At 43.1% G+C, this 27,830-nt stretch overlaps 1 protein-coding gene across 1 annotated transcript; it reads right to left on the bottom strand.

Moving 5' to 3' along the window:
- Nucleotides 1–9,759: 9,759 nt before the first annotated feature.
- On the bottom strand, nucleotides 9,760–26,902 carry LOC126251519 (myosin regulatory light chain 2). The gene is made up of 5 exons (XM_049952000.1): nucleotides 26,760–26,902; nucleotides 19,173–19,361; nucleotides 14,952–15,132; nucleotides 13,028–13,100; nucleotides 9,760–10,218 (listed from the first exon to the last, which is right to left on the bottom strand). Exons 1-5 carry the CDS (start codon nucleotides 26,760–26,762, stop codon nucleotides 10,053–10,055), a joined length of 612 nt encoding a protein of 203 aa, XP_049807957.1. The 5' UTR covers nucleotides 26,763–26,902; the 3' UTR covers nucleotides 9,760–10,052.
- Between the last annotated feature and the right edge of the window lie 928 nt (nucleotides 26,903–27,830).

Below are 27,830 nucleotides of genomic sequence, written 5' to 3'. Positions count from 1 at the left end.
CCGTCAGTAGTTCCAATGGAATGTTGTCTACTCCGGGGGCCTTGTTTCGACTCAGGTCTTTCAGTGCTCTGTCAAACTCTTCACGCGGTATCGTATCTCCCATTTCATCTTCATCTACATCTTCTTCCATTTCCATAATATTTTCCTCAAGTACATCGCCCTTGTATAGACCCTCTATATACTCCTTCCACCTTTCTGCCTTCCATTCCTTGCTTAGAACTGGGTTTCCATCTGAGCTCTTGATATTCATACAAGTCGTTCTCTTATCTCCAAAGGTCTCTTTAATTTTCCTGTAGGCAGTATCTATCTTACCACTAGTGAGATAAGCCTCTACATCCTTACATTTGTCCTCTAGCCATCCCTGCTTAGCCATTTTGCACTTCCTGTCGATCTCATTTTTGAGACGTTTGTATTCCTTTTTGCCTGCTTCATTTACTGCATTTTTATATTTTCTCCTTTCATCAATTAAATTCAATATTTCTTCTGTTACCCAAGGATTTCTACTAGACCGCGTCTTTTTACCTACTTGATCCTCTGCTGCCTTCACTACTTCATCCCTCAAAGCTACCCATTCTTCTTCTACTGTATTTCTTTCCCCCATTCCTGTCAATTGTTCCCTTATGCTCTCCCTGAAACTCTGTACAACCTCTGGTTCTTTCAGTTTATCCAGGTCCCATCTCATTAAATTCCCACCTTTTTGTAGTTTCTTCAGTTTTAATCTACAGGTCATAACCAATAGATTGTGGTCAGAGTCCACATCTGCCCCTGGAAATGTCTTACAATTTAAAACCTGGTTCCTAAATCTCTGTCTTACCATTATATAATCTATCTGATACCTTTTAGTATCTCCAGGGTTCTTCCATGTATACAACCTTCTTTCATGATTCTTAAACCAAGTGTTAGCTATGATTAAGTTATGCTCTGTGCAAAATTCTACCAGGCGGCTTCCTCTTTCATTTCTTAGCCCCATTCCATATTCACCTACTATGTTTCCTTCTCTCTCTTTTCCTACACTCGAATTCCAGTCACCCATGACTATTAAATTTTCGTCTCCCTTCACTATCTGAATAATTTCTTTTATTTCATCATACATTTCTTCAATTTCTTCGTCATCTGCAGAGCTAGTTGGCATATAAACTTGTACTACTGTAGTAGGTGTGGGCTTCGTATCTATCTTGGCCACAATAATGCGTTCACTATGCTGTTTGTAGTAGCTTACCCGCATTCCTATTTTCCTATTCATTATTAAACCTACTCCTGCATTACCCCTATTTGATTTTGTGTTTATAACCCTGTAGTCACCTGACCAGAAGTCTTGTTCCTCCTGCCACCGAACTTCACTAATTCCCACTATATCTAACTTTAACCTATCCATTTCCCTTTTTAAATTTTCTAACCTACCTGCCCGATTAAGGGATCTGACATTCCACGCTCCGACCCGTAGAACGCCAGTTTTCATTCTCCTGATAACGACATCCTCTTGAGTAGTCCCCGCCCGGAGATCCGAATGGGGGACTATTTTACCTCCGGAATATTTTACCCAAGAGGACGCCATCATCATTTAATCATACAGTAAAGCTGCATGTCCTCGGGAAAAATTACGGCTGTAGTTTCTCCTTGCTTTCAGCCGTTCGCAGTACCAGCACAGCAAGGCCGTTTTGGTTATTGTTACAAGGCCAGATCAGTCAATCATCCAGACTGTTGCCCTTGCAACTATTGAAAAGGCTGCTGCCCCTCTTCAGGAACCACATGTTTGTCTGGCCTCTCAACAGATACCCCTCCGTTGTGGTTGCACCTACGGTACGGCTATCTGTATCGCTGAGGCACGCAAGCCTCCCCACCAACAGCAAGGTCCATGGTTCATGGGGGGGTACAGTCATTTCGTGAATGTAAATTTACTGTTACTTTCATTAAAAAGGAGGCTGCCTGTAGTAGTGAAGTCCTGTGGTCCAGTTACTACAGCGAATTAAGTTTCCTATGTATAAAAAAAAAGGATTTGTGCAAGTCACGAAGGTGTTGAAAAACTTTGTTTGAGCTGTTTACATAAGCAACTTATAGTTTTGTTTCCATGAATGAAGGAAAAATTACGAAAACTTTAATGACTCATCACAAAAGTAGGGCATTACGTTACTAAATGAATGCTGCAGCAAACGTGAGGAGAACTGGAAGGGAAAGAAGTGTTACTGCAACTCCCTTGAGGTCTGCTCTATACAAAAGGACTGGCGAACAATCAGGTATGTGCTTCTCAGAGCTTGTCACTCAAGAGAGCCTTTGCAGTTAACACGTGAATGTGTTCTTTGGACTGCTGGTGAATGGGTACAGTTCTATTCATGGTTGATACTCGTTTACTTTTCAAAGGGACAGCAGACGTTGTTTTTGATGTGGCACAAAGATGCAAACTATTACCTTGTGTAAATCTGTTACAGATGCTCGATGATGCTCAAGATAGATCGGGGCAGGTGTTTAAGCTCTTCTGCACGTATTAAAGTTTTCCTGTTGCGGATACTTGTAAAAATTACTCCAAATGCTTCAACCTGTTTAGGGTCCTGCGCTTTGTGTATTTCTGTTGGCGATCTATTGTTATGTGATCTTTTTGCACTCTTCTCTACTCTTGTAACATTTCATTTAGAGGCATTAGTCCACATTCTGTTCATTTCGTGCTTACATCTGTATTTCGTTCAGCGCTTGTCTTTTTATGTCGCTCTACGTATCTGAGTAATGTCATTACCGCTCTCTGCGTACCCATTTTTGTGTGTTACCACGACTGACTTCTATGCATTAAAGCTGAGAATAACGGTGTTTTATCAAATTTTAGCAGTGTTTTTCTCCTACATCTACATGATTACTCTACAATTCAGAATTAAGCACCTGGCAGAGGGTTCATCGAACTACTTTTAAGCTATTTCTCTACCGCACTAAAGACGAGCGCACGGAAAAAACGAACACTTCAAACTTTCCGTGCGACCTCTGATTTCCCTTATTTTATTATTATGACCATTTCTCCCTCTATAGAAGAGCGCCACAAAAATATTATCGGATTCAGAGGAGAAAGTTTGTGATTGAAATTTCATTAGAAGACCCTACCGCAACGAAGGAGGCCTTTGTTTTAACGATTGCCAACCCAATTCGTGTTTAGTTCCCTTGGCATCTCTCCCCAGTTTCGCTATAATGCAAAACGAGCTGTCCTTCTTAGAACTTTTTCGGTGTCATCCGTCAATCCTATCCGATGCAGACATCACACCGCGCAGCAAATGCTCCAGAAGAGGACGCACAGGCGTAGTATAGGGAGTCTCTTTAATAAACCTCTTGCATTCTCTAAGTGTTCTTCCAATAAATGGTAGTCTTTGGTTCGCTTTCCCCACAACATTATTTATGTCATCATTCCAAGTTATCCGTAATTGTAATCCCTAAGTATTTAGTTGAATTCACAGCCTTTAGATTTATGGGTGACTTGTAACATTTGTCATTATTTAGAGTCAGTTTCAAGTTTCTGTACCGTTCGGATACATTGTCTAAATCATTTATCAATTGGTTTTGATCATCTGATGACTTTACAAGTCGGTAAATAATAGCATCATCTGCCAACAATCTAACAGCGCTGCTCGTGTTGTCTCCTACACGGTAAATCGTTTATACACATCAGGAACAGCAGAGGGTCTATAACACTTCCTTCGGGAAAGCCAGATATTATTTCTGTTTTACTCAATGACTTTTCATCAGTTACTACGAGCTGTGACCTTTCTGACAAGAAATGACGAATCCAGTCGCACTGCTCAGACATTACTCCATGGGCAAGCAATTTGATTCAGAGTTGCTTGTAAGGAACGGTGTAAAAAACTTCCTGGAAAGCTAAAAATATGGATCAATTTGAAATCCCCTGTCAATAGGACTCATTCCTTCTTGAGAATAAAGAACTGTTCAACAAGAATTATATTTTCTGAATCCGATTTGGCTAGTTGTTAATAAATTGTTTTCTTCGACGTATTTGATACTGCTCGAAAACAGTATATGTTCCGAAATCCTACTGCAAATAGAAGTTAGTGATATGGGTACGGCGGTGGTCTAGCGGTTCAGGCGCTCAGTTCGGAACCGCGCGACTGCTACGGTCGCAGGTTCGAATCCTGCCTCGGGCATGGATGTGTGTGATGTCCTTAGGTTAGTTAGGTTTAAGTTGTTCTAAGTTCTAGGGGACTGATGACCACAGATGTTAAGTCCCATAGTGCTCAGAGCCATTTGAACCATTTTTGATATGGGTACGTAATTCATGTGTAGCTCCTGTTTCCTCTCTTGAGTATTGGTGCGATCCAAGCAACTTTCCAGTCTTGAGGTACGGATCTTTCGACGAGCGAGCGGTTGTGTTTATTGGTTAGTATGGAGCAACTATATTACATTCTCTGAACGGAACTTAACTGATATACGATCTAGATCGGAGACCTTGCCTTGATTAAGTCATATAAGCTGCTTCGTTATATCGAGGATATCTACATCTGAGGCAGTTGCTCTTGGTTCGAATTATGGAATATTTACTTCGTCTTCTTTCGTGAAGGAATTGCGAAAAACAGTGTTTTGTAACTCTGCCTTCGTGGCACTGTCATCAGTAACATTACCATTGCTATCGTGCAATGAAGGTATTGATTGCGCCTTGCCACTGGTGTAGTTTACATACAACTAGAATCTCTTTGAATTTTCTGCCGGATTTCAGAACAGAGTTTCGTTGTGGAAACTATTAGGAGCAACTCGCATTGAAGTTCATGCTAAGTTTCGAGCTTCTGTGAAACTTCGCCAATCTTGGGGATTTTTCTTTCTTTTAAATCTGGCATGCTTTTTTCGTTTCTTCTGAAATAGTGTTCCGACCTGTACTGTGTACGATGGAGATCAATGCCATCTCTTATTAATTTATTTGGTATACACCTCTCACTTTCCGTCAATACTATTTCTTTGAATTTAAACCACTTCTGGTCCACGCTTACGCAGTCGCACTGGAAGGAGTGGAGACTGTCTCTTAGGAAAGCCCCAAGCAAACATTTATCCACTTTTTAAAATGGATATGTTTTGCGTTTATATTTGGTGGACTTATTTGTTACGGTATTTAGTCTTGCTACAACGACCTTGGGGTACTAACCCCTGTACCCGTCATGATGCTCCCTACTTGCTCAGGGTTATTTCTTACTAAGAAGTCAAATATGTTTTCGCAAGCATTTACAAATCGAGTGAGGTCGTGAACTAAATATTCTAAATAATTTTTGTATGATTTCGGACAACGTTTTATGTCTAGTACCGATTTTAAACTATTTTCCTCAACATATCGATGGTAGTCAGAAGTCATCACCATCTATAATTGTATTAGTGGTGTATTTATTGGAAATGAGACTAAAGTTCTAATTGAATTGTTCAGCAACTGCATCATCAGAGTCGGGGTTCGATAAACGGAAGCAGTTAATAATTTATTCCGGTTGTCAAGTATAACCGCTACCCATACTAACTCACAGGAACTATCTACTTCACTTTCACTACAAGGTACACTACTTCTGACAGCAATAAACGCTCCACCACCAGCAGTGTTTAATCTGTCCTTTCTGAAAACGGTTAGGTTCTCTGTAAAAATTTCGGCTGAACTTACCTCCGAGGTTAACCAGCTTTCAGTGCCTGTAACAATTTGAGCTTCAGCGCTTTCTATTAGCATTTCATGCTCTGGTTCTTTCCCAGCACAGCTACGACAGTTTACAGTTACAACATCAGCTGTTGCAAGGTCTGTCCTCGTCCTGTCTATATTCTGCACCCTTTTAGACACCTTTCCTCTTTAAGAATCGTCTGTTAGTGACACTACTTAGGATAAATTCCTCTGTCTTATGCCAACTATCTATCATATTCACGTGATATATTCCATCCTAAGTATTTAAAATGTGTTTCTTGATCTACGGTGCCTGACAAAAGAAGTGAAGCATTCAGAAGAAATGATCGACGTCAGTTTGTGCTCTTACACTCCATAGATGGGTTGTTAGTGTTCAGAGCTGCAATTGTCTATGGCAGGTAGAACAGCCACCAGAGTGCATGAGAGTTGTTCGTGTATAGTGTTTTTGCCAGGCCTGGTAGGGCATATAAGGGGCGTGAACTGCGTCACTGTTGAGTGCTCACTGTCAAGGGCACGGGGATTCCGCGTACGCGTTGAGACAGCGTTTCCATCGCCTAACAGAGTTTCAAAGAGACCTGCTTGTGCATCTCCATTTGACCGAGTGGTCGAATCTTGCAATATCGAGATCTACGGGGCATTCGTTGGTGACAGTGTCCCAGTGCTGGACTACCCGCCAGCTTAGCCGAGAGCGCTATTGCGCTGCTTCCTGGACTCGGGTAGGCGCGCCGGCCCCGGATCGAATCCGCCCGGCGATGTAACGATGGAGGCCGGTCAGCCTGGATGTGGTTTTTAGGCGGTTTTCCACATCCCACTAAGTGAATACCGGGCTGGTCCCCACGTCTCGCCTCAGTTACATGGCTCACAGACATCTGAACACATTCGCACTATTCCATGGATTACACTAGACGCAGACAGTTGGGGTACACTAATTCCAGCCCAGGGGGTACGGGGTGGCGGCAGGAAGGGCATCCGGCCAACCCTTAAGTTAACCTTGCCAAATCCGATTAACCATGCCGACCCTGCGTCATTGCGGTAAAAAGGCACAAGCAACAGAAGTGTCCCAGTGCTGGACTGCATGGGAACGTGAGGGCATGAAAACTCGTCGTCAAGGTTCTGGTCGATCACATCTGAGCACCACAGGAGAAGGTCGCCATGTTGTGCACCAAGGGCATCGCAGCCCTTTCACATTCGAGAAAAAGTAATAGACTTCCTACAACATTCTGTGTGATTCTGCACCTTTGGTCATAGACTAATAACAACCCACACGTAGGCTGCCATTAATACCACAACACAGACGGCTGCATTATGAGTGTGCTATGACCAGGAAGCAGGGCTGCTGATGAATGGCGTCGAATTGTGTTCGGCGTTGGATCGCGGGTTTGCACTACACAGGTCGGATATGATTTTATGTCATGGCTGTTAGTGATGGAGGCAAGTGACGGCGCAACGATATGTCACGAGCATCTTGCGAACTCACACGTTATATCTTAGGCAACAGCACTGTGGTGCCATATTTCAACAGGACAATCCTCGACCGCACATGGCAGTTATCTCTATGAACTGTCTGCGTGATGTTGAGGTAGTCCCGTGGACAGCGGAGGAGCAGTTACAATAGTTGTGTGCCAGTTTGGCTCAGGAGAGGAAACAACGGCCTTTGACATGCTTGCCAACCAAATCAGTCCATGCATGCAGGCTAGACGGATGCAACTTCATATTGGAGTGAGCGCATCCTGCCAACTTCCTTATAAATTTGACTCGATTTTGTAATCACTGAAATAACATTATATAGCTTCTCAACTCGTGAGGTTTCATTTCGTCTCCCCCTCCCCTTGTTGGTGCTTCACTTTTTTGTCAGACAGTGGATTACGAGCAGCCGCGTGTAACGGAAGGAAGATGGTAGTTCGTCCCTCAAGCTTTTAGGTGGTTATACCGTGCGGAAACGTATTGACAGAAACAAGGTAAAGTAGCCATTTTACTGCGAAGTGCACATTATTATTAAACTTCCTGTCAGATGAGAGCTCTAAGGCGGACAAAACCTAAAATCACTTCCTTACCTTTCGAGGGCAATGTTCTCACTGACTGTACTTTCCTTACGTGTTAACTGCACAATATCGATCCTTATTAGGAATCACCACACAGCCTGCCAATACCGGCCATTGTAGTGGGGAAGGTTTAGAGAAACCGGCATTTGCGGCTGACTGCCCAGCGATTGTGCTGCCGCCAACGTACAATTCGCGTAAGGACTATTGAAGAACAGATGAGAGAAATTAGGGCTCGTACGGAAGCATATAGACAGTCGTTCTTCCATCGCCATGCAGGATATGGTGGCTTGCGTAGTATTTATGTATATGTAAGAATATATATTTCCTTTAGTCCATGGCTAAGCAATTCTTTCGTCGGGTGATTTTTTTCAAGAGTGCTACTCTAGCAGCATATCAAGGACAAAGTCTGAAGAAACTTGAAAAGTAGCAGAAACACTGAGAGATTAATCTGTAACGGTATAGGCAGCGGAAACCAGGATCTGTGTTTGGGATCTACTTCGACCCGCAGTTTTAAACTGTCACGTAGACTAATATCACCTAACAACGAAACTTTTTGCAGTAGCTGAGTACTTACCCAATTATTTTAAATCCTCTTGATGAGTAAAAAATTTGAAGTTTGTAGCATAGACACAGATGTAGAGTTTCTACAGCTCTCGTGGAAGTATGACTGCGGAAATATGTTTCTGGAAATTATAAAAGACATAACTTTTGTCGCACTAGCCCATCGCTTCTTTGTTTTAATAGAGACGGATTTTCGTCCGTTATTATTTTTCACTGGTCAAGTCATGCCATGAATATTGAGTGTTGTGACCTTGAAAACTGTTTGCTCTCGAGCCACTTAGCACACTGGCAATATGTATTGTGCTTACTCCTCAAATCTTCCCTAACAGAAAGTCAGAGATGTTTCCTATCTCGCATCACCTGCTTCTGGTCAATTGAATGAATCAATATTTTAAACCTCAAGCAGTGTGTTGAACACAAATTTCCATCTCTCCAGTAATAAATAATAGTTTCAGAATGTGAATGAATAGTATCCTCACTCTATAATGATATGATGAAATTTGTTTTCACAGACTTGATTAACCAACGCAGTTCTCTTGGCTCGATGACACACTAATTAAAGAACTAGGAATTCATGGGTTACAGTTGCTATACCAAACTTCGTTTGCATAAGGTTCGACTACTGTAGCAAATTGATCAAAATGGTTACGACAGGAAAAAACATACAAATATACCTTTGGATACGTGTACCATTATCTGTTCACATATCTTTTAAGACTGGACAATTTTTATTCAAAGTTTTTTTGTGTACTGTTTCGTCAGTATAGTGTTACCAAAGGAACAGCTCAGCTTACTGTCGACGTCGCATAACTGAGCAGTTTATAATATTCACAGGATGAATTCTTTGAATATTTGACAGTCAACTTCTCTTCGCTAAAATGGGACGCTGTCACCAGTGCAAATAAAATGAGAGAGCTGTTCACTGTTTTCTGTGTGATAACAGTTCATTTATGTTCTCAGACGGTATTGTGAAATATTGTTCGCGATTAGTTTTGTATGAAGCAACTGCAGCATCAGTGACCTTCTCACTCTGAAATTAACAGGACACTCAGAACTTTTTGTGGCTTTAGAACAGGTTTATTCACGAATGACGAATATATTAAATAACATATAATTTTACAATGATAATTTTCTTGATGTTTAAGTGCTATATGTATTATGAATAATGATAAATGGCATAAATGAATGTCATGATGTATAGGCTCATCAACAAATGAAAAATGATTGGAAGAACAAAGAAAATGACGGAGAAAAGTACAGGGAAGATGAGGATGTAGAAAGTGACTAAAGGAAAAAAGATGGTCATTAGTTCAACAAATCAAAATATCGAGCAACTGAAACGTTTGTAATGTCTCTATAAACCTTTAAAGCCATTCTACTTTAACAGTGTCTTTGTTCTCATGTCGACTGGCAGTGACAATTTTACACAGAGCTCTATCGTTCTTATAATCCGTGCAAGATATAAATTTAGGAAACAAAGTAAGCTCAATACAATATGTATCTTCCTACAAAATAACAAGATAGTTATTTTCACAGATTTTTTTATTAAATTTGTTCCTTTAAAATCACCCGAATACAAAGATGTTGATTGGACAAGGTTTTCAGTAGTCGAGTGTTGACAGGTACATTTTCCATGAAGTCCTCATCTGAGGGGAAAAAGGAAATGTTTGCACCTGCTGGAAATACATTTAGTTTATGCTCATATTTAATATGGAACATTTCTTACGATGCAGAGGCTGCATCTAGCTTGAACTGAGGAGAATGAGCGCGAATAGTGGTCTGTGCTCCTTCGATGAGTTTCTGCGTGAATGATGTATTTAAGCGGCTTCTCCCTCCTCTTCCTCCTCAGCGCTGGCGGTAAGCATGGTGATCAGCTTCTGGGTGTTGATGAAGCCCTTCTCGTCGATCTCCATCTGCTCGTAGGCGTCGTCGACCTCATCTGCGCTAAACTTGTCTCCGAAGGTCATCAGGAGTTGTCTCAGCCTGTGGAGCAACCAAGAGTAATATTGCGTGTGTCTCGGTAAGCAAAATCGGCTTATAAAAGCGTCAAACAATGGGAAAGAATAGCTGCTTGGAACATGTTAGCAGCTACAAGAAATAATAGCTTTCCTTACGTGTTAACTGCACAATATCGATCCTTATTATTAACAACAGAAGCTGATACTCGAAAAATAGAAATGAAGGAACAGCGTGTTGAATGGAAAGATAATTGTTGTCGTAGTTAGACGATCTTAAATGCCCATTGCTAAAGATGTTGTTCCTTTGTCGAAGACAAGAAAAGTGTGGAGCAAGTTCTTATTTAGTGACATAACTGAAGACACGAAATCTGTTTGAACACCATTTTCAGAAAATCGTTGTAAGGCACTCGTTTTTTGGTGACAGTTAACTTTTTAAGAGGAAGAATGGTTGTTTCACTTTTATCAGATGTTAAGGAAATGCAAGTAGCTGGCTACTCGTGAAAGTACCTGTATTAAATGATAAAGAAATAATAGTGTACAACTCCTTAAGATCACTGTGATTTACGTATGCAAAAGAAAATGGAAATACTGTACGTTAACAGAAACTATACGATTCTACGTACATTTCATTAATTATTTCAGAACACAGAAAGAACTTTTTACTACAAATGGCACACAATTTGTTTGACCTCGACTAGAAAGTATTGGAATAGGCCTATAGATAAGGAAATGGGAGAAACAGAAAGCACTGGAGCCTCTGTTAAAAGATAAAATATTTTAAAATGGTATCAATTTTTTCAGTTTTAAGCTGATAGTTATTACTTCTTCTCTCGTACGAGAAAATGAACCTCTAGTTTATTTAATAGAAAATAGTACTATTTTACGCGGATCGCGGAAGTACATTCACTGACAAAAACGATAAGCCCCTGGAGGGAATGTTCCGAGGTAGACGCAGTATCGTACACGAGCGTACCCTCAGCGTGCATGCAAATCATTAGAGTTGTACCGCTCTTAAGGCTAGAACGCCCACTAGAGTGCCTTAGTCCCTCCACCATATGGTTGTGTTATCAGACCTTAAAGAGTATAGCATGATCAGACGTCGTGTTAGCTACGAGTACGCCAGATAGTTAGTTATCCTTGTGCAGAGCCACGAAAAATATTGCGCATTTGGGTGAGATAACGTCACTAGCACAGTGCTAGAAAGGGCCGACACTGTGGGACTAAATCTGGCCTGCCGATCGAAGGATGCGATGCACCGGCATGTGGAGAGTCTGAACGTGATACTGGTTGGTCCACTAGTGAACTCAATGGTTTGTTACGAAAACCAAATGCCTCGTCAAAATTTTGATCGGCCATGATTGACGACACCAGTGGGGGAGTGGGGGGGGGGGGGGGGGTATCGTCGTATCGTCTGCCAAGCGCATCGTAATTCCTTCACATCTGCGCCTGCTGTTCAGGTAGAAGTAAAGGACTTACAACACCCCGTCTTACCCCGCAACATTGCTTGGAGACCAGCAGAAGCTGGGCTACTGAATCGCCGTCTCATTGGTAGACTGCAGTTAACACCATCAGTTGGACTGCCGTCGGGTGGCTACATATTATTTTCATCGATGGATCTGAAACCTCGTCTCACCATTTTCTGTGTCTATGGTGACACTGAGCCGAGACGACACATTCTGCTGATGTTGTGGACAGACTATGTGTTATTCCCAGTGTTGTGATGTGAGGAACCATCGGGTATGATTCCAGATGTCTTCTGATAGTAATTCAGGCAAAACTGACGGCATAGCGAAACGTTACCGAAGTCCTGCACCCTCATATGTAGACACTATCCTTGTGCTATCTTTAAAACAGGACAACTTTCGTCCCACATAATGTTGAATGCTGGCGTGCTTCTTTGGCCAGGAAAATACCTCGACATGTACCCCGCTCGCCCCCACCCCTCCGTCCCCACTACAAACCATGATGTCAACTACATACCGGTGCCATTATCCAGAACGCAGAGGGCTCATTACAACTGCGGGTCTAATTACCTCAAGAGAGGATACAATAACAGTATGACACCTTTCCCAAGAGGATCAGTGCACGTATTCATGACAGTATGCAACATTCTACTGACAAGAGGCCAGCAGTGTACTCGTATTTCCGATTTCGTTGTTCATTGAACTTTATTCTGTAATCAATGAAATAAAATCACGTAGCTTCTCAACGTGAGAAGTTTATTTTAACTTCCTTCTAGGTGTTTACCGTTTTTTGCCAGTGAGACTATGAGTTCCAATTTTTGTCGGTGATACATTTTTCAGAACAAAATTAATCCTCCGCTTTTGAGTAAGGAAAACAGGAGGCTCTCCTTGGTTGTGAGAAATTATGGAACTGGAAGTGCTCTCCCAAATATTCCCAGCTGGGAACACCTTCACTCCACTTCAAGGTGGCTGGGTTTTCGATGAAAGTAACCGTTCTCTACTACCCGCACGCCAATAAATCCGGGAATAAAGTGTTTCAAAACATGTGAGGCATCAGTACAAATGCATAAACGAAACCTTACGTTTACATCCGTCTACAGATAAAACATAATCAGGAACCATACGTTAAGAAAAATGCTGTGTGTATAGGGGTAAAGTCGTGCAACACGAGATACACAAAGTGTAAAACTTTACCTAATAAGTGAAAATGAACTATTCACTGAAAAGAATTATTTGTTCCAGTTGAATATCAGGTTATGGTTCCATGAGTTCAGCATCTCATTATCAGACTTAGATCGTACAATGGTCATCATACTTCGCACTATTCTCTCCCACTACGCTACGAGTGTTAAATGTAAGAGTGAAACTTACTTTTCGCTGTCAATCTTGCCGTCGATGTCAAAGGTCTTGAAGGCGGCGATAACAACTTCATCATCATCAGAGCCTGAAATAACGAAAGATAAATATTAACAAACAGTTGAGCTAACCGTTCTTGATAAATTTCTAATTCCACGAATATTTTGCCAGTCTGAGATTGATCATTCTCTTAAGCCCTGCAAGCCCCTGTACCTCAAAAGACTCAACGTCTACGAGACTTCTACCAGCCTTCACGCTGAACGGAGAGCTATTTTGTTATCCTCAAGGTGCAAATTTGGTCTGTGAGTGTTTTGTGCTGTGACACCACACACTATCATAGGTTGTTAGTCTGTACGGAGAATTGCAAATTTTTAAACGTTAATTTGATGGATGAGGCTGAATCCCAAATTTTAACAACGAGCTGAATATAATGTTCTTTTTATATGCGTTAGGATAATAATTAATTGGTGTGTTTCTTCGATGGTGTTATTGCACACAGCAGAATATCTAAAAGTATCAGTCTACACCAGCAACGACTTTAGGCAAGATTACTCACGTTGAAGAAACCAAAGCTAGTATTTTGTAGCTGTTCAATGGCGCAGAATGCACGCCATCTTTCCTTTCCTTTATTTAATTAAATAAGTTTTCTAACTGCTGTACAATGGAGTTATTTATCTGAAGTAAGTAGCTTCAAGTGGATTGTCAAAGCTTGTTAGGAACATCTTGAAATTGGCTGACTACCTGTTATACAGAAAACGAGTTTTCATAGAAACTATTTAGTGCAGGCCTCCAGATAGAGGTGGGTGGACTAAAAATAAGTCTGCTACTAAACCGTGTGCTAGAACTAAACATTATGCAGCTCACTATACGAAAATTATTTGGAAACAGTTGAAACATGTCTCATAAGTTGCAGATATGTCACACCTTGGAATGCTAACAAAGAGCTACAGGTATCTTTCTTTTTTGTCTTTACTAAACTGAAATTATACATTTCGAAGTAAATGTTTGTTCTGAAATCAGAAAACAGTTCACGCTGTTCACTATCTACCAAAAGTGGAATAGTAACACCAGAATAGCTGAGATTCATTAAACCTCCCGCCATGGGTGAGTCTGACTTATACTCGAAACTCCGCAGAGGTGAATAAAAATTACTTCTACTCTCTTGTTAACGATTTAACGCCTCGGTCAGATGAGATGGAACGAATGCTTCTCGCCAACAAACAGGCAGTCTCCCGCTTTACCATTTCCTGGAGACCATGTGATAGCGTTTCGCATTCACATGTTATTTGCGTACCTCAAACGGACAAAGATGGCCGGGAAATAGGCATATTCAAATAATCACTCAAAGATTCGTATTAAGAGATTTCGGAAACAACGGTAAACTTATACCTATACAGTGGGGCAGAGATCTGAATCCCTCTCCTCCACGAGACGTGTAACTTAACCACTGTGTCGTTCGGCTTTACTTAAATAATAGAAAAAGAAAGATACATTGAATATTTACAACAAATTACTCCATGGAAGCTACATAATTCAAACTTTGATCAAATAGAATCCCTTAAAAGGCTTGCCCCTACAGCTGCTTTTCTAGGTATTTGAATTAGTTGTGTCAGATAACGCCTTCACGGGAGTTTAATGTGGCATGTTGGGAAGTTTTGCGGCATCGTGACACTGTATCGAAGCCAAATGCAATGGGTGAAAATGATGGGTTGTTATTGGCTCCTTATCTGAAAATAATCCTGGAGAATGCTGCGTTTCAGAACAAATGTGTCACTATTGGGCTAACATAACGAGTCTCAGGGAAGGTTGTCAGGGGAGTTGTTTCTGGCACCGTGCTTGAAAATAATCCTGGAGAATGCTGCGTTTCAGAAATACTGTGTCACTATTAGGCTAGCGTAAGGAGTCTCAGAATAGGTTGTCAGCGGGAAAAGCCGCGTACCTCCCGACATCCTTGCGGCGAAGAGGGACAGGAGCTGGGTGAAGTTGATGGGGCCGGGCGCCTCGTTCACCATCTCGTCGAGCTCCTTGTCGGAGGCGAGACGGCCCAAGCTGTCAAACGTGGCCCGCAGGTCGTTCTTGCTGATGATGCCGTCCTTGTCTTGGTCCATCAGCTGGAATGCCTGCGAAATAGAGCGAAAGCGTCCCATTAGTAGTGAAGCTGATAGTCTAACAGATGACTGCTACAGTCTGGAAACATGTGCTGATTTAAAAGACACACTGCATCGTCTGTACAGAACCATTTCCCTCACTAGTTTGCGTGATTTTTTTCGTACACCAGGAGTTTCAGGATAAGACAGGCATACATCAGGAGCTGATACTATGAACTTTTAGGTGTAGAAAACAACATGCAAATATACAGTACACATGTTTTGTCCTCAGTGGTTTCCTACACACAGCTATTTGAAACTATCAAGAAAGGAGGGAATGCTGCACGTTATAGAATACTGATATGTCGTTATCTGACGTGATTTTTATTGACAATTTTTCTTTACTACTAATGCTGCTATGTGCGCGTAAGCACCATAAACACGACGGAGGAATATCTGCCTTGTTCAAACACCTTGTTGTGTACTTCGTCGTTTAACAAACCGTACAAACAATTATCTACTTCGAAAGGATTCAGTGAGAATCGGATCCAAACACCCAAAATGGCAAATGTCATGCATTTAAAATATAAATACCTACGAAGCCACTGGGAACAAAGCGTATGTTTATCTGATTTTTTAATATGCAGAACAGTCGATACTGTTCCACATAGCGTACTTGCGTTTCCTTTATATTGATAGGTAACAGGGTTTTCCACAAACATGGATATGTAGGCTATGAAGCCGTTTGTATTGTTTATGGTACGGTGAACTGGGAGACGAGGGTCTGTCACGAGTATTTTTTGTAACAGTGAAAGATGCAGGACCATACGGCGCAGACAGATTCTCCGGGGTTATTACTGGAAACATTCAGTTTGGATTACTCTTTAATGTGGTTGTGTCAATCTGCTGGGATGGCTCCTACCCCTCAGTGACCATCTCTGGTTTTGTTTGAACACCTAGATCCATATGATGACCAGACATAGCTGTAAATAGCGGTAGCAAAAACGTTAGTGTTGTGGGTATCAGAAATTATTTCTTGTAACATGAGCCTCGTTCGATTTAAGAAGAAATATTTTTATTATTTGATGCGTGGTCTCTTGAGAACTCTGCGACTGTACTGAAACGTAACAACGAGGAAAAGACTGCAACTTTTTCAACTTTCGTTGAATGAAAGCATTCCTTTTTAAGAAATTTTACATCTCTTCCCATTTTTAAAAAATGAAGAAATATAACAGAATACATAGCCATACCTGTATTCAAATCTTGACATCCGTTAAACCCGATTAGAAGTCTTAGTTAACAAAGTTTCAAAAGTTTAAGTTTACGTATCTGCAACGTTGTACTCTGTCTATATTATGGAGTAAAAATAGCGTTCATAAAGCCATTTGGTATGATGTTTTAGAGAAAAAATGTTTATTCTTCCTACGAATATTATAGCCCTCCGCTCAATTTAAATAATGTTTATGGATACTACGAAGCAATTTTATCTACTAGTTATAATAAATGTGCAGAACAGTATAAGAAATGGATGCCGCCATCTGAAGATCGGCCCAAAGCAGTTTACGGATTACGTCCAGCCGAGAAAATTGTGAATGATCGGATTATTTTTTACAGTGCTATTAAAATATGTAAAACTGAAAAGGGAAAACGTGTGGCTAACCTGCAATTAGGAGTAAAAGACTGAGACTTCTCCATCAATAAGCAAAAGTATGTAGGTGTGTATTACTTAATGTGTAGTGGACAGCTTTGACAAGTCTGTCGTAATGACTAAGTACCGAGTACAGGATAAAGAACTTCATATGAAAGAAAGTAAGCTACTGGCATATACTTCCACGAATTTATGTGTACCAGGAAGCACAGAGATGCATTTTGAATCTACGTGGAGAACAGTAAGCTGAAGGCACATTTTTTTCTTCCTTGTTTCAGATTCCTCCTTCTGGGCGGCAACGGAATGTAAAAGTGTATACTTAGTGATCATTTTTTCGTCGAATGAGCTATATATTTCCCCGTACATACACTCCTGGAAATGGAAAAAAGAACACATTGACACCGGTGTGTCAGACCCACCATACTTGCTCCGGACACTGCGAGAGGGCTGTACAAGCAATGATCACACGCACGGCACAGCGGACACACCAGGAACCGCGATGTTGGCCGTCGAATGGCGCTAGCTGCGCAGCATTTGTGCACCGCCGCCGTCAGTGTCAGCCAGTTTGCCGTGGCATACGGATCTCCATCGCAGTCTTTAACACTGGTAGCATGCCGCGACAGCGTGGACGTGAACCGTATGTGCAGTTGACGGACTTTGAGCGAGGGCATATAGTGGGCATGCGGGAGGCCGGGTGGACGTACCGCCGAATTGCTCAACACGTGGGGCGTGAGGTCTCCACAGTACATCGATGTTGTCGCCAGTGGTCGGCGGAAGGTGCACGTGCCCGTCGACCTGGGACCGGACCGCAGCGACGCACGGATGCACGCCAAGACCGTAGGATCCTACGCAGTGCCGTAGGGGACCGCACCGCCACTTCCCAGCAAATTAGGGACACTGTTGCTCCTGGGGTATCGGCGAGGACCATTCGCAACCGTCTCCATGAAGCTGGGCTACGGTCCCGCACACCGTTAGGCCGTCTTCCGCTCACGCCCCAACATCGTGCAGCCCGCCTCCAGTGGTGTCGCGACAGGCGTGAATGGAGGGACGAATGGAGACGTGTCGTCTTCAGCGATGAGAGTCGCTTCTGCCTTGGTGCCAATGATGGTCGTATGCGTGTTTGGCGCCGTGCAGGTGAGCGCCACAATCAGGACTGCATACGACCGAGGCACACAGGGCCAACACCCGGCATCATGGTGTGGGGAGCGATCTCCTACACTGGCCGTACACCACTGGTGATCGTCGAGGGGACACTGAATAGTGCACGGTACATCCAAACCGTCATCGAACCCATCGTTCTACCATTCCTAGACCGGCAAGGGAACTTGCTGTTCCAACAGGACAATGCACGTCCGCATGTATCCCGTGCCACCCAACGTGCTCTAGAAGGTGTAAGTCAACTACCCTGGCCAGCACGATCTCCGGATCTGTCCCCCATTGAGCATGTTTGGGACTGGATGAAGCGTCGTCTCACGCGGTCTGCACGTCCAGCACGAACGCTGGTCCAACTGAGGCGCCAGGTGGAAATGGCATGGCAAGCCGTTTCACAGGACTACATCCAGCATCTCTACGATCGTCTCCATGGGAGAATAGCAGCCTGCATTGCTGCGAAAGGTGGATATACACTGTACTAGTGCCGACATTGTGCATGCTCTGTTGCCTGTGTCTATGTGCCTGTGGTTCTGTCAGTGTGATCATGTGATGTATCTGACCCCAGGAATGTGTCAATAAAGTTTCCCCTTCCTGGGACAATGAATTCACGGTGTTCTTATTTCAATTTCCAGGAGTGTAGTATCGGACATAAGTCTATCCTTAGATGGCGATATGTACTTGTTTGCCATTCTGGATATTTCTGCTGTACTGTATATAGATAAAGGTGCTTCATAATATCTATAAACCTGATTTAAATGAATTGGAGGGCTATAATGTCGGCGGGAAGGAAAGGTGTTCTTTTTCCTAAAATATCAGAGTAAATTAGTTCTGTAAGTCATGTTGATTCCATGACACAGACAAGGCAAAATATTGCAGACGATTGAACGTATTCTGCCTGCCGTTATAGTCATATTAGCTAAAGCTTGAATTGGTGGTGATGGTGGGTTAAAAATATAAGTTTAAAGAAAAATTATCAAAAAAGTAGGTTAGGTGATATTCAGTCGCAATTACCATTTTCTTTCTTGATAGTTTCAAAAAGCCATTAGGAAGAAAGTTTCTATTTACATGTTGTTTTCTATTCCAAATATTCCTGAACCACCTTGTGTACAAAAATATCCTGCGAGCTAGTTACAGAAATGTTTCCGTACATAAGTCGGTACTGTGTCTTTTAAATTCGCATATATCGCTCTGTAAAGTGCTAACCTCAATGTAAGGCGCACAATTTGCTCGTTCTAGCTACATACAAGGGGGAAAAGTGCGAAGGTGTGCTGACCTCCTTGAACTCGGCGACCTGCTTCTGGGAGAACATGGAGAAGACATTGCTGCCGGTCCTCTTGGCCTTCTTGGAGCCGCGCGAGCTGCGTTCGGGGGCGGCGGCGGCGGGGGCGGCGGCGGGGGCGGGGGCTTCTGCTGGCGCCTCCTCCTTGACAGACTTCTTCTTCTTCTTCTTTTCCTTGTCCGCCTGTAACACGCCACCAACGTCAACAAAAAATGACTCTGAGCACTATAGGACTTAACTTCTGAGGTCATCAGTCCCCTAAAACTTAGAACTACTTAAACCTAACTAACCTAAGGACATCACACACATCCATGCTCGAGGCAGGTTTCGAACCTGCGGCCGTAGTGGTCGCACGGTTCCAGACTGTAGCGCCTAGAGCCGCTCGGCCGCTCCGGCCGCCCCACCGTCAACAACTTCCTACTTTTATCATTCATTTGGCTCTAAACAAAGCCTCAATCTGTCTCAGAGCAATGAAAGGGAAATTCCACATCAGGCCCTATGCAAAACAGCCTAGAGGCACGAGTTCTTATCTACGATCACGGTACATCCTGGTTCGCGAAAGTAGACTTGCAAAGGTAAAGGAAGAAGGGACGAAGACAGGTTGAAAGTAAACATTTTATCGAGAATGAGGTCATTAGACAGAATTCACAAGGTCGACTAGACAAGGAGATGGAAGCGACAACGGTCGTCCTAAAGCGACCGTTTCGGCAGATAATTCACGGCAACCACGGAAAATCTAAAACGGGACGATTGAAACAACATTTGAAACCTGCCGCCCCTATAAAAGAACCAGTTCGTTTCTTAGTCACAGCGCTGCCTCATTCGATGATAACTTCCCTAGCGCCCTCCATCGGAAGATTTACACAGAAAACTGGTCTCCCTATAATTTCCTCCCCACAACGAACCGATATGGTAGAGAGGCGCGACACTACGACTGGTCTATAGGAACCGTACTCTAAATCCGAATAACTCCGGGAACCATTTTGCGAGAACATTTGAACTGCAAATTTGTATGTGTATCTCGGATAAACGAATGCGTCACAATGTCTGTACAGGGGGATGAAGATTGAATATTCAATGTCTTTTAGGTAAAGAGCACAAAAAATTTATTTATATTTGCCTGTTGACGGGTCTAATACTATTAGCAAACTTGAACTGGCTCCAGGGTTCATCATGACATTTTCTGCAAGCATGCATATTTTACTCCCCAAACCAGGAGGACAAATATAAGAAACTACCAACGCATTAACTCTATGGATAGAACAAAAGGTCACCTACTGAAGTGGACTGACTTCGACTCACTTGAGAGCTACTGTTCGTCTTCAGTATAAATTAAACGAGGAGGAGATTTCAAGCAACTATAGTCTTGTAAAAGCACTTTGGATAATGTAGTCTATTGATGGAGTAGAGTTAAATATGTTTTGATTTGAGTACAATAACTCGAGGTTCTGACCGAATGAAATTTAGTACGAGAGCTTAACTGATATTTCGAAAGAAGTGCTCGTGGGTGCGGCTTTACCGGCAGTCGAATCCAGAACTCCTCAGTATAAAAGGGAACAGAAAGGCCAGCGTATCCCGAGTAATATCTCAGTTATCAGGAATGCAACATAGCATCAGATTTTAGCTTCATCCTGAAAAGGTCGTTTCGTATTCAGTTACAGTTTATCACCATCTTGCTTCATTACTTGGACTGGACGGTCATCTTGTTCCCTGCCATTTGCGAGATAAGAAAAGTATAGAGGACTCTTCATTGACACTAGCTTACCGCCAACGCACATGTTTTGATCAGAGATGTGACACGGGACGACCTCATCTTATTTATTCCTGTACTGTACCAGTCAAAACTTACCATAAAACCAAATGAAAAGAAAAATAGAATACCAGACAGCAGTTCTTACCCAGACATTTCCTCATAAATCAATGGAAACACGCAGTGCGAAGTCTGCGATGGTAAGCGGGTGTGAAGCATAAAATCGGTTACCACTGTCTTTACCATTCACTCAGCATCGAATTACTCTATTACACACACAACCCATGTAAACAAAGAGCTTAGAACGAACGCCATTGTCAATAATGCACATAACGCAAGAACTGGTGAATTAGACCAAGAACCTGCCAGATCTCCACTGTATATCTCTACGTAGAGACAGGGACGCCATCTAATTTACCGGTGTCACCCCATGTTGTTACCACTCCAAGTCCGCAGCATGTTCCGGCTGGGACCTCGCTCTCCTCGTAGAGCGTTGCTCCGACCAGAATTCCAACACTTGGGTACTTTTAGAATCAGCTGATGGAAGCCTTCAGGACTCCCTCAAGTGCCTGCACGAGGCAGTTAATGACATTCCATTCTCAAACGGATGATTTCGATACTGTGTTCCGTGAAACCTCAATGTCCGTTAAAACAGCTTCAGATGTACCAAACGCAAGATGACATTTATAAACTATTACAATAAATGTAAATGAAGCAATGAACATCGACCTGTCTGGTACTGTGCACTGAGATCTTCGCAAGTTCGCAACGGATCTACAACGACATTAAACAAATATGATGCACGTTGGCAACGATAGTTAGAAGAGTAGGAAATTGCGACTGTGCTCCAAAGCATAACTGATTATTTCAATGGTCTGTTACCAAAAGTTCGGAGGACGGCTGCGCTAGACTATGGAGACTATTATGCTTATTGTAAGTGACATTCGTATTAGTTTCTGTACAAAGGGTTCTGCGAATTTTCGTCCTACTTATTGTCGTCAGTTACTGTCCACGTAACTACCAACACTAGTGGAGTGCGGACCACAGGTTTGCTGAAAATAGCAGCAAAGCCACGAGTTGTACACATTTTCCAGGACAACTGGGTCTGGCCACTAGCCAAGTGTCTAAGAATACTGGAACGGAAGCTGTCCAATGGAGTCAATACTTGTATACCACTATTTCAGTGGGGCGCCGAAGTGGTTACGTGCCACATGATGGACGTGTACAGTTTATCCTGTTCGCATACGTGTCAAAATCTGCGCCAGCAGTGCATATTTTTGCTGCCGCTTATTTTCAGACCCTCTCCCGAGTTCCTGCTCCCCTTCCCTCCTCCTTCACTCCCCACCGCTCCGCTCCCTCCCCCTCCCCTATTCCCCGTCATCGCGTCACCCGACTTTGGACTCCAGCCGCCCTCTACCCGGTCAGGAAACGCGAGAGGGCGTCGTTAAAAATAGACAGCGCCCGCGGGCGCAGTGACGCGAACTCTCTTAAAATTACGCACTCAGCCCGGCGGCAGTGGCTTCCAGTTACGAAGCCGTGGATACCTCCAGGAATGGCTATGGCCCGCATCAGGATGTCGTATCGTGCTCTGAATTTGAAATGACATCAGGAGACACGATCCAAAACAAACGAAAGCACGAAAATAATCGTGGCCACTAGCCTGTTAAACAGTCGTGAAAACCGCCACGAATGGAGCCAGCGGCGACCTTTAATGTTGCAGCATGTCTGGGATACGAAGCAAACGCTCGGGTAGCATTTCAAAGGCGAGTGTTAAAACGAAAAGTAACTGCGATCACTAACCTCAGCGTTGGTGATCAGTTTCTGGCCTCAGTGACAATTGACACCGGACTCGGTAAAGACGTAGCTTGGTTTTTCGCAGTTAACGGGAAATAACACGTGGTGACACGAAAGAAACGCGTGACACCAATATTTCTCTTGTTCGTAGGCAACAGTCCGAGGATTTTTATACGTCACTTAGCATTTCTTTTACCTCTGGCAACGTTAGGGTGAAAAGTGATGAGTTGCACCATGGTTCGGAATCCCTCTGTAATTAATTGGGTAATTCAGTCAAAAGACGGACGAAGGCAACGGCGTACCACCTCCACATCAACCATGCCTAGTAACGCACTGCGGTGTTCAAACCAACCTTCGGGTTGATGACTGATTTACTTTAAGTAGGCTAATGATCTTCGACAGTGTATGTAGGCTGATTGATTGTACTTACTGTCGTAAAGAAACGAATTCTCATGAGGTATATCGCCCGGATTTGCTGGCGGAAACGAACGAAACAATATTTATGAAATTTGGAAAGAAAGGTTTCTACCCCACCGTAGTACAAGGGTTCTGAGGTGTCATATCCACGTTTTGTGTGGTAGGTGGCATAGCTTCTACGTAAACGTATGAAACAATGATACGTAGTTTGAATGAAGAGCTTTGTGGCCTCACACTGGTTTCTGAGACGTCATATTCACGTTCTGTTTGGTGTGTGGCTACGGCAGCCGTTCAAGGTTTTGTACTTTTACTCACATTCTTATCTGAAAAACAATAAGAATAGAAGCTCGTTACACTGTACTGTTGTCTGTCAGAGGGCACAAGATGGATGCAATGCTTAATGTATTCTGGTTTCTCACTCTTTGGGTAAATAAAACAGCAATTTTTTAGAACCTGACATTTATAAATAAGGCAATCTTCTAGCCACGTGGCTGTTACTGACATTTATTCGGGAGATCAGGAACATAGACTTTAAGTATAGAGCTGAACCTATGCTTGGACTTGCGTCTTATACTATGACGTGAAGTTACTAGCCCCAATGTGTTTTTGAAATTACCTAACGAGCTTCTCGCAGTATGTCAACCATCCCAGTTATCTACGTTAGCCTTCGTATATATACTTTCTTTTTAGGTTGGCACATTTATTTTTTATTTTGGTGAAGTCCATCTGGCTTTTTATTCGTCGTTCGGGGTACTGCAGTATTTAGAGAAGCTGGCGTCCACATCGATATGAGTGAGGATTCAGATCGTCGTCTGATCATCCTGCGTAAAGCGTTCGAAAGTCGCTGTAGGCGAATAACGCTGTGATTCCGTTTCCTACCAATCTTCATCAATGATAAGTGTTCCTTCTCTTGAGGTATCAAAGTCAGGGAGACGTTATGCCTTAATCCTTTTTCCTACTACAAGTCGGTGAACAACTGTGGGAAATATTTTACTCCTTTCTAAGAATTCAAGGAATACTTAGCAGTTCTTGTGGAAAGTCGTTAATTTCGTATTTTGCCGAAAACTATGATTTGTAAAAGCAGGAGAACTCCAACAATATAATAAACATTGTTGTGTTTCTATCGGAAGGCGCCATTGATCCAGCCTGTCTGAATATTTATTCATTGCGGTATTTTTGAACAAATAATCAAACACGCTAAGGTGACGGCTTACAGTAAGCACGAGACATGTTTTGGGAAAATTCAGAAGTGGATAGAATCAGACGTGCAGCAACAAAACCGGAATAGACGTTGTGTAGAAATGAAATGAAAGATTTTCACTTGGTGGAAGATGATTAGTCGCGAGTCAACCAACATACATCCCAAGTATGCTAAAAACTTTCGCTTTTTATAGACGATAAAAACTAGTATGATTTCATTAACATTCGTAGATGCAACAAATCTGCGACTCATCTCTTCGCAACAACCGAGCCACATTGCGTGTTTGTCTAGCTTCATACGTACACAACACTAAGGACATTTTAAGCAAATGTCTTTGCCGTGCGTTATGTGATAACAACGTCGTATGCACCCACATTGTTACCTTAACCCTCACTGGAGACTGGTTACCAGTCGCGATCACAACTATAAAAGACGCTCCGCCACGTCACTATTCCACAGAGAACTATTCACCTTTGGCATCAAGCTTTATTAAAAATTTAGCGAAGTATAACAGATACAAAGAGATCAAAGTACGTATCGTAAAGTCAAAAGGGCTAACAGTTCACTGCATCTGCAGACACATGTAGCAGAGTCGAGCTCAGAAGAGCTAGCCGTTCAATGTCCTGGATCATTCAGATGTCATCTTCTGTTAAGCTCCACTATATAGCTTTGCTAGAGGCGCATCTAATAAACATAACAATACATGAACATTACGTTACGGGAAATCGAGCGGAAGAAAGCGGAACAATATAAGGGCGTCTACGTCTTCATTGCCGAGTTGTTTCTCAAGTGGCATTACAGAATTACAAGTCTGAAATCATTGGCCTGCACTTATCAACCACGTATCCTATATTAGTCGTACTTCATTCTGTGTAAGATTGATATTCTCAATAAGGAAAATAACACACATTTAAATTCAGTCATTTTGTACTGTCGTCAAAGCAGCAATAAATGATTTGTTGTGATCCTGTGTTCTTATTCACAGTAGTTTCTTCGTGGCACATGCCTTTGCCTCGCGGGGTAGCCGAACAGTCTGATGCGTCTTGTCACGGTCCGCGCGGCTAACCCTGTCGGAGATTCGAGTCCTTCCTCGGGCATGGGTGTGCGTATCGTCCTTAGGGTAAATTAGTTTAAGTTAGATTAAGTAGTGTGTAAACTTAGGGACCGATGACCTCTGAAGTTTGGTCCCATAAGACCTTACCACAAATTACCAAATTTCCAATTGCATATGCCTTGCAGTATGCTCTCGGCGTCATCACACAGTCATACAATCAGATAATGACAGTTTATCCGCTGACATTGCGACTCAAAGTGACAAACTTGCTCAGTGAATGCGAGTAAAGAGGGTGGATCTTTCATTCGGAACAGCATTCTTTCGTCGCTCCATTCTATCTTTATTTACAACTCACCGTCAGTCATAATGAGTAGACTTGGCCACTGAGGTTTCCCTTCATAGATGCGAATGTCAAGCACAGTGTCGGTCCCTTCTCACGCTGTTGTAAAAATTCAAGTAAGTTGTACCATCCCTAAGAGCTTCCTTTCGCAGAAGGCGGTACATTTCTGAACACACTGGGTTCGTAAACGCGAGAATCGGAGTTCGAATCCCCGTGCAGCCGTCTGGATTCAGTGTTATTTTGATTTCACGAAATCATTTTAGGTGCATTCTGATACTATTCGTTTAAGAAGACCTCCGTCAGTCTCCTCCACAATCCGTCTCACACTAAGAGAGTGCATCGTCTGCAGTGCCCTGTATGCAGCAGTGTAGTTATTTTGAAAACTTTCCTTTCTGCTGCAAGTTCGCAGCCGACTAAACAGTAAACGTAACGAAAAGAATCATTATGTTACGCCATGTACACTACATTTATTCTACGAGCACCTATTCGAGACAGGGTTCCTCAGATTTTGACCAGTACTCCTCTCTGATAAATAAATGTAAGCCCTGCGTGGTTTTCTGAATTACTTCACATTGACCATACTCAAAAATGATTGTGATTTATTCGTGCCGTTTGATTTCTGCAGCTACCAGTGAAATAGTGCTATGTTGCCTAACCAAAACATTAAAATCGCGAACTCTTCTAGCGGTCGTCGAGAAATTGTTCTTTTGAACACCCACTGCTAATATACACGTAATCGCCTTTGGAAGTTTGGTGATCTAAGGAGAAGCACATTCGCAATGAAACATAGCAGAAGCAAGTGCCACTCTGCTGGACACAGATCAAAAAGAAAGGAAAAAAAAAAAAAATAAACTGTCACACGCTGTCAGCTGTAACTAAGTGCGGAGAACGGAAATAAAAGCAAAGTCCTAAATGTGCCGGGCACTTGTCGTAGCTGCACACGAGTCCGTTTCGCGAGTTCCACCTGCCACACATTAGCTTAGCTGCGCGCCGAGAGGACTCGGCCGGCCGACGCGCACACTTACCATTGTGTATTGAGCCGAAGAAGAAAGGCCTTCCTAGAGGTGTTGTCTGCCGGAGAAGGCTCAGGCCACTGTCTTCCGAAAGTCTTTTCACTTGTCTCGGCACCTCGCCCCCCTCCCCGCGCTCTACCCGTCGGCCCGTGCGCGCGCCTAGGGGCGTACCTCTCCTTATTTAGAGCTGGCGTCGGAAATAGTCAGCGCCGGAGCCCCTAGCGCCCGATTGCGATCGGGCCGGCTCTTCGGGCGCTCGAAGGCGCCCCACCCTGGCGCCCCTCATTGTTCTCCGTCGCCTTCCTTGTCCTTATCTGCAATGCCGGGGGTGACACGGCTGCCCGGTCAGTCTCTGTGACAACTCCGCCCCGTTGACCTGTCCCGGCAGTGTGCTATTGTAATCGCGGCTCCCTCCGCGCGACCTACTTTTCACCGCGTGTCGCATCGTCGCTCTGTGAACGGTGCTGCGAAAAGTACACTCTGGGACATTCCACCAGTGGCACTGTCAACGATCTTCCGGAAATCGTATATAGTGGCTACGAAACAAGACGACTGAAATTTACACATTGATACAATTACACTACTGGCCATTAAAATTGCTACACCAAGACGAAATGCAGATGATAAACGGACAAATATATTATACTAGAACTGACATGTGATTACATTTTCACGCAATTTGGCTGCGTATATCCTGAGAAATCAGTGCCCAGAACAACCACCTCTGGCCGCAATAACGGCCTTGATCCACCTGGGCATTGAGTCAAACAGAGCTTGGATGGCGTGTACAGGTACAGCTGCCCATGCAGCTTCAACACGATACCACAGTTCATTAAGAGTAGTGACTGGCATATTGTGAACAGCCAGTTGCTCGGCCACCATTGACCAGACGTCTTCAATTGGTGAGAGATCTCGAGAATGTGCTGGCCAGGGCAGCAGTCGAACATTTTCTGTATCCAGAAAGGCCCGTACAGGACCTGCAACACGCGGTCGTGCATTATCTTGCTGAAATGTAGGGTTTCGCAGGGATCGATTGAAGGGTAGAGCCACGGGTCGTAACACATCTGAAATGTAACGTCCACT

The sequence above is a fragment of the Schistocerca nitens genome, chromosome 4 (assembly GCF_023898315.1).
Source record: "Schistocerca nitens isolate TAMUIC-IGC-003100 chromosome 4, iqSchNite1.1, whole genome shotgun sequence".
Classification (NCBI taxonomy): Eukaryota; Metazoa; Arthropoda; class Insecta; order Orthoptera; family Acrididae; genus Schistocerca; species Schistocerca nitens.
The sequence above is the reverse complement of the archived record's forward strand: the minus strand, read 5'-3'. Positions and strand labels throughout refer to the sequence as shown.